This window comes from Saccopteryx bilineata, chromosome 3 (genome assembly GCF_036850765.1).
Source record: "Saccopteryx bilineata isolate mSacBil1 chromosome 3, mSacBil1_pri_phased_curated, whole genome shotgun sequence".
In the NCBI taxonomy this organism is placed as follows: domain Eukaryota; kingdom Metazoa; phylum Chordata; class Mammalia; order Chiroptera; family Emballonuridae; genus Saccopteryx; species Saccopteryx bilineata.
Window position 1 is genome coordinate 168,918,611 of NC_089492.1, and position 15,362 is coordinate 168,933,972.

The 15,362-nt window shown below is 41.6% G+C and overlaps 1 protein-coding gene across 1 annotated transcript in view; it reads right to left on the minus strand.

Annotated features, from left to right (window-relative positions):
• Positions 1-8,121: 8,121 nt before the first annotated feature.
• RFX8 (regulatory factor X8) overlaps positions 8,122-15,362 on the minus strand; it is a 107,999-nt gene continuing 100,758 nt past the window's right edge. Inside the window, 6 exon segments of the mRNA XM_066266496.1 lie at positions 8,122-8,211; positions 9,769-9,860; positions 9,863-10,061; positions 10,481-10,488; positions 12,481-12,501; positions 12,504-12,591. Coding sequence (XP_066122593.1) covers positions 8,122-8,211; positions 9,769-9,860; positions 9,863-10,061; positions 10,481-10,488; positions 12,481-12,501; positions 12,504-12,591 — 498 coding nt within the window.

A 15,362-nucleotide genomic window follows, 5' to 3' on the forward strand; every position in this document is an offset into this window, starting at 1 on the left:
AGTGACAGTGTTACCCTTTGCTGGGACAGGAGGTCATTGCTGCCAGTTCATCTAAAAGCAGAACCAAAGTTTTTTACATATATTGTAAAATAAAGGCTCATCAGTACCCTGAGAGAATGTGGCTGTGATGGAGTGGGCAGAGAAAATTGTATGAATGTACCACAATTTTAAAACATTCTCACACTGATGAAAATTGGGTCTGTTTCCAATTTTAAAGTTTTATAAATATCAAAATAATTTTAAATTATTTATGCTTTTCACCTGACCAGGCAATGGTGCAGTGGATAGAGCATCAAACTGGGACGCGAAGGACCCAGGTTCGAAATCCGAGGTCACCAGCTTGAGCGCGAGCTCATCTGGTTTGAGCAAGGCTCATCAGCTTTAGCTCAAGGTCGCTGGCTTGAGCAAGGGATCATTCGCTTCACTGTAGCCCCCCGGTCAATGAACATATAAGAAAGCAATCAATGAACAACTAATGAGCTGCAATGAAGAATTGATGCTTCTCATCTCTCTTTCCCTTCCCGCCTGTCTTTCCCTATCGGTTCCTCTCTCTGTCTGTCTCTGTCACACACACACACACACACACACACACACACACACACAAAATTGTTTATGCTTTTTAACCTCTGCTTCTGGTATCTATATCAGTGCACCTGGCCCACGAGGAGACATTTTCTGCTCTAGATCTTCTACCTGAAAGTCTAATAAGGCTGCTTCAAATTTGTTATGGATGAAAATAACTTGAACTCACACTACAATTTTTTAAAGGCATTTTGGCAAATGTTACATTCTGTGGTAACCAGAGGATCTACTGTCTGCCCCATCCCCTACTCCATCTTTCTTCCCCTGTCCCCTTTTATTCAAAGCCATTTTTCTTAAGAAAATCTATTTAATCTCCTCAATGCACTCTAAACTGGTTCCCCATCCCAACCGGCTGCCTTTTCCAGGATGACCTCTTTCTAGCCTTAATTTTTATTTTTGACAGACAGAGTCAGAGAGAGGGACAGACAGGAAGGGAGAGAGATGAGAAGCATCAATTCTTTGTTGTGGCACCTTAGTTGTTCATTGATTAATTGTTCATTGATTGCTTTCTCATATGTGCTTTGACTGGGGAGCTACAGCAGAGCCAGTGACCCCTTGCTCAAGCCAGCAACCTTGTGCTCTAGCTGTTGAGCCCGCGCTCAAGTCAGATGAGCCTGCACTCAAGCCAGCAACCTTGGGGTTTCAAACCTGGATCCTCTGCGCCTCAATCCGACGCTCTATCCACTGCACAACTGCCTGGTCATGCTCTTTTTCTTACTGCAGCACCCTACAGCCTTTTCATAGCTGTCCTTACTTCCCATTTGGTTCTTCCCTGACTGGCTGTACTTTCTCAGTCCCCTTTGCTGAGACCCTCTCTGTACCCCCCTGCATACTGCTATTCAAAGGAGAGTTCTGTCTCTTGCCTTCTCTTTGTCCTCTTTGCGTGATTTCATTTACTCCTATGGTTTTGCCATCCTTGTATGCTGTTGACTTCCCAACATACATTTCCTCCCTAGCGCACTGGCTCACCTTCCTCCTCACTCACTCCCAGAACAAACATTGTGTCCCATTGTCTTGAAAAAGCAGTCTAATAAGTCATTAAAAACATGGATTCCTGAGTCAAATGAGTCCAGATTCTGCTCTAACACCAACAATATATGTCTGTGAAATGGGACAGTCACATCTATCCTTAGAAGGAACAGAGATGTTCCCTACAGGTCTTTTCCCTTCTCTGCTCTGCGGAGGCAGAGGGAGCCTGTCACTGACTGCTTCCCCCCATGGCTCTCATTCTTGACCCTTGGCATTTATGGACCACTTCTTCCTTGGAGGTTCTGATAGAAGTAGATGACTTTTCTGCCAGGCCTGGTACATGATGTGAACAATGAATACCTGTTCCTCCTGTTCACATTTGATGTGGAATCACAGCTACAGTGATAGATATTTTATCAGTGTTTGGTAAGTTTAAAATAAAGTGCACAGCCCAGGCTGGGTGGCTCAGTGGATAAAGCATTGATTCAGTGCACCAGAGATCACAGGTGCGACCCCCAGTTGCAGCACATATAAGAAGCAATCAATGAGCATACAACTAAATAAAACGAGTTGATGCCCCTCTCTCCCCCCCTCTCCTTTCCTCCCCTCAAATCAATGGGGAAAAAGTAAAATAAAGTGCACACTCTTTCATTATCTTGTTCCATTAAGAACAAAAAACAAAACAAGAAATCTCAACAACAAAAAACTGCACAGGAGGACACCGGGCAAATTCTAGTGAAGAATTATTGCATCTGGCATCCCAGGGTAAACTTTTATGGATTTTCAAAGGTGGAGAGGGAGGGGAAAAAGAAATTTTGTTACCGTCAAACCAAGGACATATTTGTACAATTTTTTCAATAAAACTTTTCCCATGGAAAAAAAAGTGATTATAAACCTGCATAATTATGTTAACTAGTGTCACTTCAATAAATTTAATTAAAAATGATTACAGGCCCTGGCTGGTTGGCTTAGTGGTAGAGTGTCAGCCTGGCGTGCAGAAGTCCCGGGTTCCATTCCCAGCCAGGGCACACAGGAGAAGCGCCCATCTGCTTCTCCACCCCTCCCCCTCTCCTTCCTCTCTGTCTCTCTCTTCCCCTCCCGCAGTGAGGCTCCATTGGAGCAAAGATGACCCGGGCGCTGGGGATGGCTCCTTGGCCTCTTCCCCAGGCGCTAGAGTGGCTCTGGTCGCAACAGAGCGACGCCTCGGAGGGGCAGAGCATCACCCCCTGGTGGGCAGAGCATCGCCCCCTGGTGGGCGTGCCAGGTGGATCTTGGTCGGGCGCATGCGGGAGTCTGTCTGACTGTCTCTCCCCGTTTCCAGCTTCAGAAAAATACAAAAATAAATAAATAAATAAAAATAAATAAATAAAAATGATTACAGAATGAGATATCAGATGTGAAGTACTTTATGACTGAGGGTGTAGATCATTCAGTCTTATGCATCCACAGAGGATATGAAGCATCCCATTTCAATATCTGGGAAGGGAATATTTGGAGAATTATTGTAGGCTTTTGGCTGTCTTCTTACTCCTGCTGCTTTGTGGGAGAAGGAGTGACTTATCTGATGGACAAGTTTGGAAGAGGAATTCAAACTGCTGTCTCAGCCTCTTCAGTGTTACTCTTTTCTTTCCTGAATGGTCTGTCTACCCTCTCTTCTGCCATGCCTGAGCTGCTTGCCCCTAGAGGAGGAGTACAGTTGCTCTGTTATATCGGTGACTGAGGAAGTAAGTTCGATGGCAGAACCAAACAGAAGTCCTCGTTGATCAACATTGTCCCAATTATCTTAAGCTCCTTGATTCTTGTGCTTTACTTCCCAATTATATCCAAAGTCAAGAGATATTTGAGGTGAAGAATAATCCTTTCAAACACCAACACACAACATGTAAATGCTCAATAATTCATAGCCATTTTTATTTGCCTTTGCCCCTGAATAACTAAAAAGGTCTTTCAGACTCAACTTTTGAGAGACATAAGAGTGGTGAAAGGGGGTACTCCTGCCTTGTTCCTCATCTTAAGGGGATTGCTTTTAACTTTTGCCCATTGAGTATGATGTTGACTGTGGGTCTATCATAGATGGCCTTTATCATGTTGAGGTATGTTCCCTGTATTCCCACTTTGCTGAGAGTTTTGATCATACATGGGTGCTGGATTTTTTTTTTAATTTATTTATTTTTAGAGAGGAGAGAGAGAGACAGAGAGAGGAGAGGCTGAGAGAGAGAAGGGGGAGGAGCTGGAAGCATCAACTCCCATATGTGCCTTGACTAGGCAAGCCCAGGGTTTTGAACTGGTGACCCTCAGCATTTCCAGGTCGCCGCTTTATCCACTGCGCCACCACAGGTCAGGCTGGGTGCTGGATTTTATCGAATGCTTTTTCTGCATCTATTGATATTATCATGTAGTGTTTGTCCTTCCTTTTGTTTATGTGATGAATCACATTGATTGATTTGCAAATATTGTACCAGCCTTGCCTGTAGTGGAATAACCTATTGCATGGTCTTGGATGGGAACCCAGCCAACAAGAAAAGAATGTTTTGCCAAGAGAATTGTTTTATGACTTGAAGGTGGGTCACTGAAACAGGTCTCTGTGACTGAAGGCAGTTGCTTTTCTCAGTAAAACATTCTCATAAGATTTCTGTTCCTTTTAAGGTTATCCCTTGAGATAAAGAGAGGAATGTTGTGGGAACCATAGAAGCAATAGCAATTATTGCCTTTTCATATTGTATTGTTATTAAGCTATCATGCAGGTGTATTCTATGTATCTTTAAGTAAAAGTTATGCTTGATGTTATGCCAATTTCTCAGTAAACAGGCATTTTGAAATCTTATGAATAAAAATAAGACACAGCGCAAACTTGGGTCCATTTGCCTGAGTGAGCGGTGGTCCTTTGCACGATGATTTCATCTGCTGATCTCTCTCTCTGCACCCCCGACTCACAACACTTACCTCCCCAAAATAAATCCCATTTGATCATGATGTATGATTTTTTTTCATGTATTGTTGGATCTGGTTTGCTAATATTTTGTTGAGAATTTTAACTTCTAAGTTCATCAGGGATATTGGCCTATAGTGTTCTTTCTTTGTAGTGTCTTTACCTAGTTTTTGAATGAGGATTATGCTTGCCTCATAAAAGGAGCTTGGAAATATTCCCTCCTCTTTAATTTTTTAAAATAGTTTGAGAAGGATAGGTGTTATTTCTTTGAATATTTGATAAAATTCGCCTATGAAGCCATCTGGTCCAGGACTTTTGTTTGCTGGGAGTTTTTTTGATAACTATTTCAATTTCATTTGTTGTAATTGGTCTGTGCTAGTTTCCTGATTTTTCCAGATTGAGTTTTGGAATACTGTATGTTTCTAGGAATTTATACATTTCACCTAGGTTGTTTAATATTTTGACACTAGATCTTCATAGTATTTTCTTACAGTCCTTTGTATTTCTGCTGTGTCAGTTGTTATTTCTCCACTCTCATTTCTAATTTTATTTATGAGTTTTCTTTCTTTTTTTCTTGATGAGTCTGGTTAAAGGTTCATCAATCTTGTTTACCTTTTCAAAAAAACAGCTCTTGGTTTCATTGATCTTTTGTATTGTTTTTTTTTTAGCCTCTATTGTCATTTATTTCCACTCTGATCTTTATTATTTCCTTCCTTTTACTTCCTCTGGGCTTTATTTGTAGTTCTCTTTCTAGTTCTTTTAGATGCAGGGTTAAGTTGTTTATTTGAGCTTTTTTTAGCTTCTTAAGGTATGCCTGTAATGTTATGAACTTCCCTCTCAGGACTGCTTTTGCTGTGTCCCATAAATTTTGAGTTGCTTTATGTTCATTTTCATTTGTTTTAAGGAAATTTTTTATTTCTCCCTTGAATCTTTGTTATGCTTTAATCCTTGAGTTACATGACCTAAAGTGAAAACTGTGTAATGTACTTTTTCAAAAGAATATTTTTTACTTAATATCAGTGTCATATTTTTTTCTTTATTCTTAGACACACTTTGGTATCTTACTATAATATATTTTGAATGCTGGTAGAATGTAGAAGAGTGACAGATGGTTATGGCAATAGAAACGCTGACTTTGGTTCTTACTACAGGGGCAGGGCAATGCTAATTTTTCAAGGAATGAGGCTGACACTGATGTGCTGCAGAATGGGGCATTAGCTCATGGCAGATGAGTGCAGATGGGGCACAGAGAGTGAATTTTTTGTTGATGATAAGTGCAATGCTGATCAATGAATGCAACAGATATTAAATAAACATAACTTCTTGGCATTAGATTAAGTTATCACTAATTCAGCAGGTATTCACCAACAGAAGTGGTTTAATTAATCTCTAATGTGTGCTACCTCAGATTATCTGACATTCATTTGCTTATAATGCTTTATTGTGTGTAGTTCAATTAAATATTTAATATCTTTTCTGTTGTTTCCACCAATTAAATATATAGCCATGCAACTCTTTATAGTGATACATTCTCAGAAATTTACTGTTAGGCGGCTTTGTTGTTATGTGAATCTCATAAAGTGTTCTTACATAAACCTAGATGGCACAGCCTACTCCACAACTAGGCCTACTGCTTCTAGGCTACAAGGTTGTACAGCACGTCACTGTACAAAACAACATGAGATCAAATCAAGTACAAGAGAAAATGATGCAATCAAGAGATGCTATATGAGGCTGCAGCCAGTGTAACATAGCATGCTGTTGTATAGCAAATGGTTTTTTATAAGTAGGAAGAGTAAATCTAAAATAATGATAAAAATAGTATAGTGAATACATAAACCAGTAAAAATTGTTTATTATCATTATCAAGTGTTATGTACTATACATAATGTATGTGCTATACTTTTATACAATGGGCAGCGTGGTAGATGGTTAACATCAGTACCACAAACGTGAATAATGCGTTGTGTGATGATGACAGTAGGTGATAGTAATTTTTCAGCTCCATTATAATCTTATGGGACCACTGTTGCATATGTAGTTCATTGTTGACTAAAATGTCATTTTCTATGGCACATGACTGTAGGTCAAACCCCATAGCTGTGAACTTTGGAATTGCTAGCAGACTGGGTAGAGAGTGTTATGGAAAGTTGTTGGCCCTGGCCGGTTGGCTCAGTGGTAGAGCATCGGCTTGGCGTGCAGAAGTCCTGGGTTCGATTCCCAGCCAGGGCACACAGGAGAAGCACCCATCTGCTTCTCCACCCCTCCCCCTCTCCTTCCTCTCTGTCTCTCTCTTCCCCTCCCGCAGCGAGGCTCCATTGGAGCAAAGATGGCCCGGGCGCTGGGGATGGCTCCTTGGCCTCTGCCCCAGGTGCTGGAGTGGCTCTGGTCGCAACAGAGCGATGCCCCGGAGAGGCAGAGCGTCGCCCCCTGGTGGGTGTGCCGGGTGGATCCCGGTCGGGCGCATGCGGAAGTCTGTCTGACTGTCTCTCCCCATTTCCACCTTCAGAAAAAAAAAAAAGAAAGAAAGTTGTTCAGATTAGGAGGTTTTGTTGGAGAAATAATAACAATGACTAATGTTTATGAATACTTATAAAGCTCTACAAATTTTATGTTCTAAGAATAGTGATTAACTTATTTAAACCTCATAGATAATATTATTACTATTTTGTAGATAAGGAGAATGAAGACCAGATAAAATTAAACAGTATTCCCAAAGTTCCCAGTAAATAAGAGGAAGATGCAGAGTTATTATTATTAGTAGTAGTAGTATTTTAATTTATTGAGAGGAGGGGAGGCAGAAAGACAAGCTCTCACATGTGCCCCAACTGGGATCCACCCAGCAAGCCTACTTGGAGGCAATGCTCTGCCCATCTGGGTTGTTACTCCATTGTTCAGCAAGTGAGCTCTTCTTAGAACCTGAGGCGGAGGCCATGTAGTAATTCTCAGAGCCTAGGGACAACTCGCTCCAATTGAGCCATGGCTGCAGGAGGGGAAGAAATAGAGGGGGGAGAGAGAGAGAGAAGTAAAGGGGATTTGGGTGCTTCTCCTGTGTTCCTTGACCAAGAATTAAACCCAGGACATCCACACACTGGGTCAACACTCTACCACTGAGCTAACCAGCCAGGGCCATAAAAAGATGTAGAATTTAAACATGGGAACTCCCCACTTATTTCTCCAAATCATCAGACTTGAAGATATTTTTCATTCACTCCCAACTCACTGATTTTGGCATTAAAACACATGAAAGTACCTTTGAGGAGAGAAAAGGTGCTAGAAAAGGATAGTCTCAGAAGTAGATTTATAGAGGTTTGAATCCCTGCCCTGCCTATTACTAGTGAGATAGCCTTGGGACATTACTCAACCCCTTAGGAGCTCAGTTCTGCTATCTGTGACATGGGAGCAGGGATGACACCATCTTGTCAGGTTGATGAAATAACACATTTAAATGCCCAGCACAGGGAGCCCGTCAGCGTCTGTTCCCCACCCACTTCCAACTATGGCTGAAGGGGTAAAAAGTTTACTCCCAGTTACTTTGGTGATTAAGGGACATGTCAAATTGTCTACATCTTAGCTCTGAGGTAGTGAGCAGAGAGATCTGCACTGTTGGAGCTGAACATCCAGCACAAATGCTTGTCTTGTTAGGGCTGCACAGAATGTTTCAGAGTGCACTCAGCTGAACTTTTTACTGGCAAGCCCTTGCAGGGCCCTGTTACCAGGATGGTGTACATCTTCCAGAAAGTCAAGGAGTAAAAAGGGGCATTTTCCTGGGGCCAGTCAACTGGTCCCTTCTTTAGATATAACTGGGCCTTCTCTCTACCCAGAGCTCTGATGAATGGTGACTTTACTGCCCCAGCTATTCCTCTTTTAGGTAGGCCTAGTTCTTTCCACCCCACCCCTGCCACTGAGTCCTTGATTTGGGGGTCAATATTCCCCTATTTCAGGCCTTATCAGTCATGTCTGCTTTACACACACACACACACACACACACACACACACACACACACAGAGAGAGAGAAGAGATGGGTTTCTTACTTACAGATACGTGTCTGAATCTACCGTACCGAGGTCACGGAAGGCAGTTGGATATATGAATTAACTATTGCAAGGTAAAACCAAATCCAGACAGAGAATTAGTAAATCTGGGAAGTGCATTTCCTTTGCTCCTGATCATATTGTTTTTGCCCAACACAGTGTCTTTTTAGGTTAGTGCTCAATAACAGCTGTATAGGTTCTCTGCACTCTGGAGGACTTGGAAAGAGGGTTTGTCTTGCAAGGTTCTGGTTATTTTGAGGGTTGTCAGGCATGAACAATTTCAGGCTGTGACTCATCCATTGCCATGACTATTATTAATTTGGGCAAAGGACAAAGTCCTGCCTTTAATGATCTGCTACTAAGCACCTTTCATCTGCTCACAAGAGGAGCTCATGGGTGCAGAAGAGATACTATGTAAACTGGCTAAACTTGCAGAAGTTTTAGAAATTAGTACCAAGACATTGTGTCAAGATTTTTTAAGCCAGCTACTGCCCCAAATCAATAAAGATATATCAGTTGCTTCCTGCATCAGTCTGGCTCCTCTTCCTGGCAGAAGGCTCCATCAACCTGTGTTCTGTTTTTCTTGGGATATGGATCCTGTCCTAGTGTTGTGGAAGAAGAGTGGAATTGAGTTCAGACTAGCCAGGGCTCCAATCTCTGTTTCACAATATACTTACCTTGTGACTTGGTGCAAGTCAGTTAGCTTCTCTGAGCTTCCGTTTTCACATCCACCACATGAAAATGATCAGAATAGATACACAGTAGTCTTGTATGGCTCCAAGATCATGTATATAAAAGGTGTAGAGTAGGTGTCGATCAATTTGCAATCTTTAATTATATATCTTTCAATATGTACCCCAATTCTTATCTTTTCAAAATCCTTTCTATTCAAACAGTCCAATGTTTTTTTTCTTCGGCACACATCACTTTTCAGTGTAGTGACTAGTGGTGATCTATTTCTCAGTTCACCTGCCCACACCAGGGAAGCTCTGGGAATCCAAGAGTAAGGCCATCCATATATTATTTACCTCCAATTATACCAGGCTCATATTAATGCACCCCAAACTAAGCTGACTGGCAATCCACAGATTAACTATTATAATCACTACTGGAAAAAACACCTAAAGCAAAGATCACTCTAGAATCCTGTCTTGCTGTTTGGACAATGGGATCTTTATGAGTTTCCTAACCACCTGGTAGTTGTTCTTTCCCTTGAAAAAATTGACCAGGAGTTGGGGCCCCAATGTCTATACCTTATTGCCTGTTGCACAGTCCACCAGGAAGCCCAGGACTCTGAGAACCACACTGCTCATACCCACGGGACACTGATTCAGGGTCACATTTTCAGCATCCCCCAAGGTCAGTCCATACTCGGTCTTTCATACTCCTGAGATGATGAAGACTCTGGAAGATGGCCAGGAGAATGGTTGTCTGCTAACATCTCTTTGAGATTTCCCACGTTGTCCTCCTCCTCTTCCTTTTCTGTGTATGATTGTAGTACATGAATCACATATTCCAAAAGCAGTATGAAACACATGCTAGCAGCCTATATTTAAATAACCCAAAGTGAATAATTAGATAAACAAACAGATCACTGTGAAACTAACAACTTTTCTGGAGCCTTTTAACTCCTGTATACTACAGACTCACTCATATAGCTGATCTCGAGGGATCTTGGGCAGGGTCCATCACCCATGTGGCATTCTATATCCAAAGAATCCCAGCAAGGTGACTTTTGGACAGAGAGCACAGAAAACTAAATAGCCAGAGTCACAAAAGGGAACTTAAAACCCATCTGGTGGGAGATGAGGGAAAAGCAAATCCTACAGAGAAATGGTGATTGTTAAAAGATAACTTTTGATTAAGGTACTACCACAAATCTTACACAGATATAAAATGAACATGTGTAAAAAATTAAGAACAGAACTACCATATAACCCAGCAATTTCTCCACTGGGTACCTACCTCCAAAACTTGAAAACATTGGTACATAAAGAGATATGCACCCCCATGTTCATTGCAGCATTATTCATAGTGGCCAAGACATGGAAGCAACAAAAGTGTCGTTTGATAGAGATTGGATAAAGGAGATGGGGTACATCTATACAATGGGATACTATACTCAGCCATAAGAATCGATAACATAGTGACATTTACAACAACATGGATGGACCTTGAGAACATTATACTGAGTGAAATAAGTAAATTGGAAAAAGCTAAGAACTGGATGATTTCACAGATAGATAAAAGTGAAGTGGTTACCAATGGGAAGGAGATGTAGGGGAGGGCGGTGAGGGAGAGGATGGGGGGAAGGGTGTAAAGAGGGACAAATATAAGGTGACAGAAAATGATTTGCCTTTGGATGATGGGTACATAATATAATCAACAGTTCAAATGCTATACAAATGTTCACCTGAAACCCATGTACTCTTATTGATCAACGTTACTCTGTTAAAGTTAAGTTTCTAAATAAAATTTAAAAATTTTAAAAAATGAACATGTATCATAGATTATATGTAATTCATGAATAAGTGAGGGAACTAGTACGTTGTCACAACTGGTTCAAAGGAGAATTCAAAACACTGAACACATATAGAAGTAAAGAATGCTGGCATTAATTCACAAAGAGATGCAAAAAGGATCTGTCCTCCGGGGTGGTCATTAATTGCATCCACTTGACTCCTCCAGCTTGCATTTGTGGGAAGGACTACCATTTGCATTATGATCAGTTTGATATAAGGTGGAGAGTTGTGAAATAAAAGACAGTGAAAGGTGGAAACAACCCAGAATGGATGCCGAACACTTTTGCCCATTTCAAAGCCTTTCACCCATTGCAAGTAATTGTTTTTTGTCCATTTCAAAATAATAGCTCTTTTCTACTATTCCTTGATGGACTTGTGATTAAAAGATACTGTGTTCGTGACATGGTATAACCTGGTCTGAAATAAGCTGGACTAACAACTCCTGGCCTGTTTAACCTTGGAAACCACTGCCTATGTGATGAAGACTTCATATGGAGGTCCAGAGACAGTAGCTGGGGAAGAGCTACAACTACAGGACTGGATTTCTTCCCATGATTGCATAGAAATCTGCTCTACCACTTTAGTTTGCAAAAGAGTTAGCATAAAGTAGAGCCATTTATACTTTATTAAAGGGGATGTCTTCCCTACAAATGGTTGTCACCTATGTGGCAGCTTACAGCAGCAACCCTTGAAAGAACTCTACAGTGTTTGCAAAACTGACCTAGAGTAGGGCGTGTCTTCTCTTCCTTGTTCTGCCTGCCTGCTGGGAAGGCATCAGGCAATGCTCTGAAGTGAGGCTTCTTACCTTAATTAGTGTGTAAGCTATTAGGGCAAAGACTTCGTCTCTCTTTCCACTGCTCTATGCCCATGCCCAGAAAAGTGGGACTTTGTATGACACAGTAAATATCTGTTGAAATTAATGATCTTTTCCATGGGGCTGTAGGATTCTGTGATGAAATCCCCTTCTAATAACTGCTATCCTGCATCTGAACCACAGAGGTGAAAAATGTGACCTTTCCCGACAATAAGTTTAAAAAATGTATACTACTTCACCCTTTCCACTGTCTGCAAGCATTGCCGGCTTTACAATTGTTATTCCTGAAAGCTAAATATGGGTGCCCCCAAGGGCCTATTTTTTCTCCATCGTATTCATCTCCCTTGGTGCTTTCCTGAAGATGGTCCAAAGCACACAATTCAAAAACAAGGGGATGCTTCCAACACATCCAACAATGATGAATAAGAAAGTAAAGTGTGGTCCAACTGTTTGGTAGACTCTTATACTGCCATTAAAAAACAGCTGCTATAGATTTGTATAATTTTTTTTGTGTGTCTAGGTAGTATTTTACATAAAAAGTTAAAAGAATATGACTAGGTTCTACATAGAAATATGAAAAAATCTTATTTTAAAGGTAGAATACAAATGTCCTGCATTCTCTGACTTACCAAAACTGTCTCTGTGGCAGTAATGGCTTTGCTCATGGTGGTGAGAAGGAAATGCCATCTTAGCTGGAAGCTGGCAGCCAATTTGATGAACTTCTCTTTGCTTCTGCTTGGCTATTACATTTTGTGAGAAAAAAAATTGGGTGTTATGACAAAATGAAGACCATGTTTTCAAATGCATACATTTGTCAGGCACAGCCATTTTCAAGGAGCCAAATGAGATGAGAATAAGAAAAAGAGGAAGAAGAAATGATACAATGAGAAGTCAGGCAGTGGTCCACTGGCCCACTGGCCCTTTTCTGGTCTTGATTTATCTTCTCTAGAGATGGTTCTAGGGCAGAACCATGCAAGGTTGATGGAGAGAAAGAAAGAGGTAAAGAAATTGCCTCCTTTTCTTTTTTCTTTATTAAACTGAATACACTTGTGAAGTGTGACAAGGAAACACTTTAGGGACAGCCTCATCAAAGTCCACTTGGCAGTTGTTGTTGAGAGTATTGGTGGACAATTTATCTTTGCCAAGTCTGTTAATGTGAAAAAGTAGCCCAGAATCCCATAATAATAAAAAGTAACGGTGCTGATCTTGGAAAGCACAAAGCTATGTAAATCTTCTGAGGACTGTAAGGTTCCACCTGTATGCCTAGTGGAGCTGAGGCTATCTGATAGCTCGACTGGCACTTAACTGGGCACCAGTGAGATGCTTCTACATGTGGACAAAGAAAGTCTCTGTGTAGATTGAGAATAGCCTTGGACTACACTTTAAATAAAATAAATGACAACCAATAAAATCATATGAATTTCATATGCATGTGTTAAGATGAATGGTCCTGAAGCCTCCCTGAGTCTCATCATATGCATGTGGGACCATCCACTGGCTCAGCCCCAGTCTCTGAAGAAGAGATGGAGAGACAGGCTACACATGAGGACATGCCTTTTCTTATCTTCCCTTCTCTTCCCCTTTTCCCCACTGAAATCTCTCTCAATGTACCAAAGGACTGTCCTGGGTTTTGGGTACATGTGAACTCCTGTCAGTAGAAGCATCCTTCTTACATGACATCTGACCACCTGGGCTGGCATTTCTGATCACCTGAAATGAGCTCCTGGAAGGAACCATGGTGTTCATCAAACCCAAAGACACTTCTGAAAGTATAGGGAGAGATAGCTTTGGGAGGTTGGTGCTTTCTGCACAAATGTTTAGACATGAACCACAAACACTGAGTATTCCTCTCTAACTTCAGTGTGGCACTCCAGGATCCTACATTTGAAAATTTTCTTGGGCCCACTGCATGAGAACCAGCAGAACAGAACAGGTGACACAATTGAACATTTCCCCTGCTTGCATGCTGCCAGATGCCAACAGCTGAAGCCATCAGTCATCTCTGAAGTCTAATCAGAGATTCACATTTATAAAATGTAAAGCCTTAGGTTTACATTTGAACCCTCTGAATATTTTATTGACAATTGTCTGTTTGTTTGTTTATTTTATCAGCCAAAATGTTTTACATAAACAACCCCTTCAAAGGCATGCAGTTACAAAACACCATTTCCTAACATGACTCATTTGTGAAGGCCATATATGGGATGATGGAGATTTGGGAAACACGTGGTGTTACATAGTTTAAAAGGAGCATGGGCCTGTTGCTGCTTTAAGATCAGGTTACTCTTTTATTTCACTTGCCTGTGGAGACAAACCAGCAAATATATTGCTGCGAGAGATGCCAGAGAGCTTATTGCCTATGTTTTCTTCTAAGATGCTCATGGTTTCATGGCTTACATTTAAGTCCTTTATCCATTTTGAGTTCATTTTTGTGAGTGGTGTAAGTTGGTGGTCTAGTTTCATTTTTTTGCAGGTAGCTGTTCAATTTTCCCAACACCATTTGTTGAAGAGGCTGTCTTTACTCCAATGTATGCTCTTATCTCCTTTGTCAAATATCAGTTGTTGATAAAAGTGTGGGTTTATTTCTGGGTTCTCAGTTCTGTTCCATTGATCTATATACCTGTTCTGATCCACCCGGCATGCCTACCAGGGGAGAATGCTCTGCCCATCTGGGGTGTTGCTCTGCTGCAGCCAGAGCCATTCTAGCACCTGAGTCAGAGGCCACGGGGCCATCCTTAGCGCCCGGGGTGGCTTTGCTCCGGTGGAGCCTTGGCTACGGGAGGGGAAGAGAGAGACAGAGAGGAAGGAGAGGGGGAGGGGTGGAGAGGCAGATGGGTGCTTCTTCTGTGTGCTCTGGCTGGGAATTGAACCTGGGACTCCTGCACACCAGGCTGATGCTCTACCACTGAGCAAACCGGCCAGGGCCTAGGAATGCCCTTGTTGATCAAGCTACCCAAAAGAAAATTATTTGGAGCAACCACAACAGATAGAGCAATTCAGTCTCATACTATTCATCACCAGAATGCTGCAGCCCTGTGTAAACAGTTTCAACTTTCTCCGGAAGCAGCACGGCAGATTGGGAAATCCTGTCCAAGGGGTCCTATACTACAATCTGCCCCTTCATTTGGAGTTAACCCTCAAGGACCCATACCAGGACAACTTTGGCAAATGGATGTTACTCGTATACCTTCATTTGGCAAACAGTCCTATGTCCACGTTACAGTGGATACATATTCTGGATTTATAGTAACCTCTGTCAGAACAGGAGAGGCTGCTAAACGTGTTATAGCTCATTGTCTGTATGCATTGTTCTATTATTGGATTTCCTAAACTGGAAGCTCCAGATATATGGAAAAGATTTATATAGGCGAATGGGGATCCTCAAACCCCTCAGCGAGATCTTCTGAGCATGGCTTTTAAGATACCTAGAGGCAGAAAAAGCCCAATAGAGATCAGGGGAACTACCAGCTTCTAGGATATGCCCTTAAAGGCGCTCCAATGCCCCAAAGGG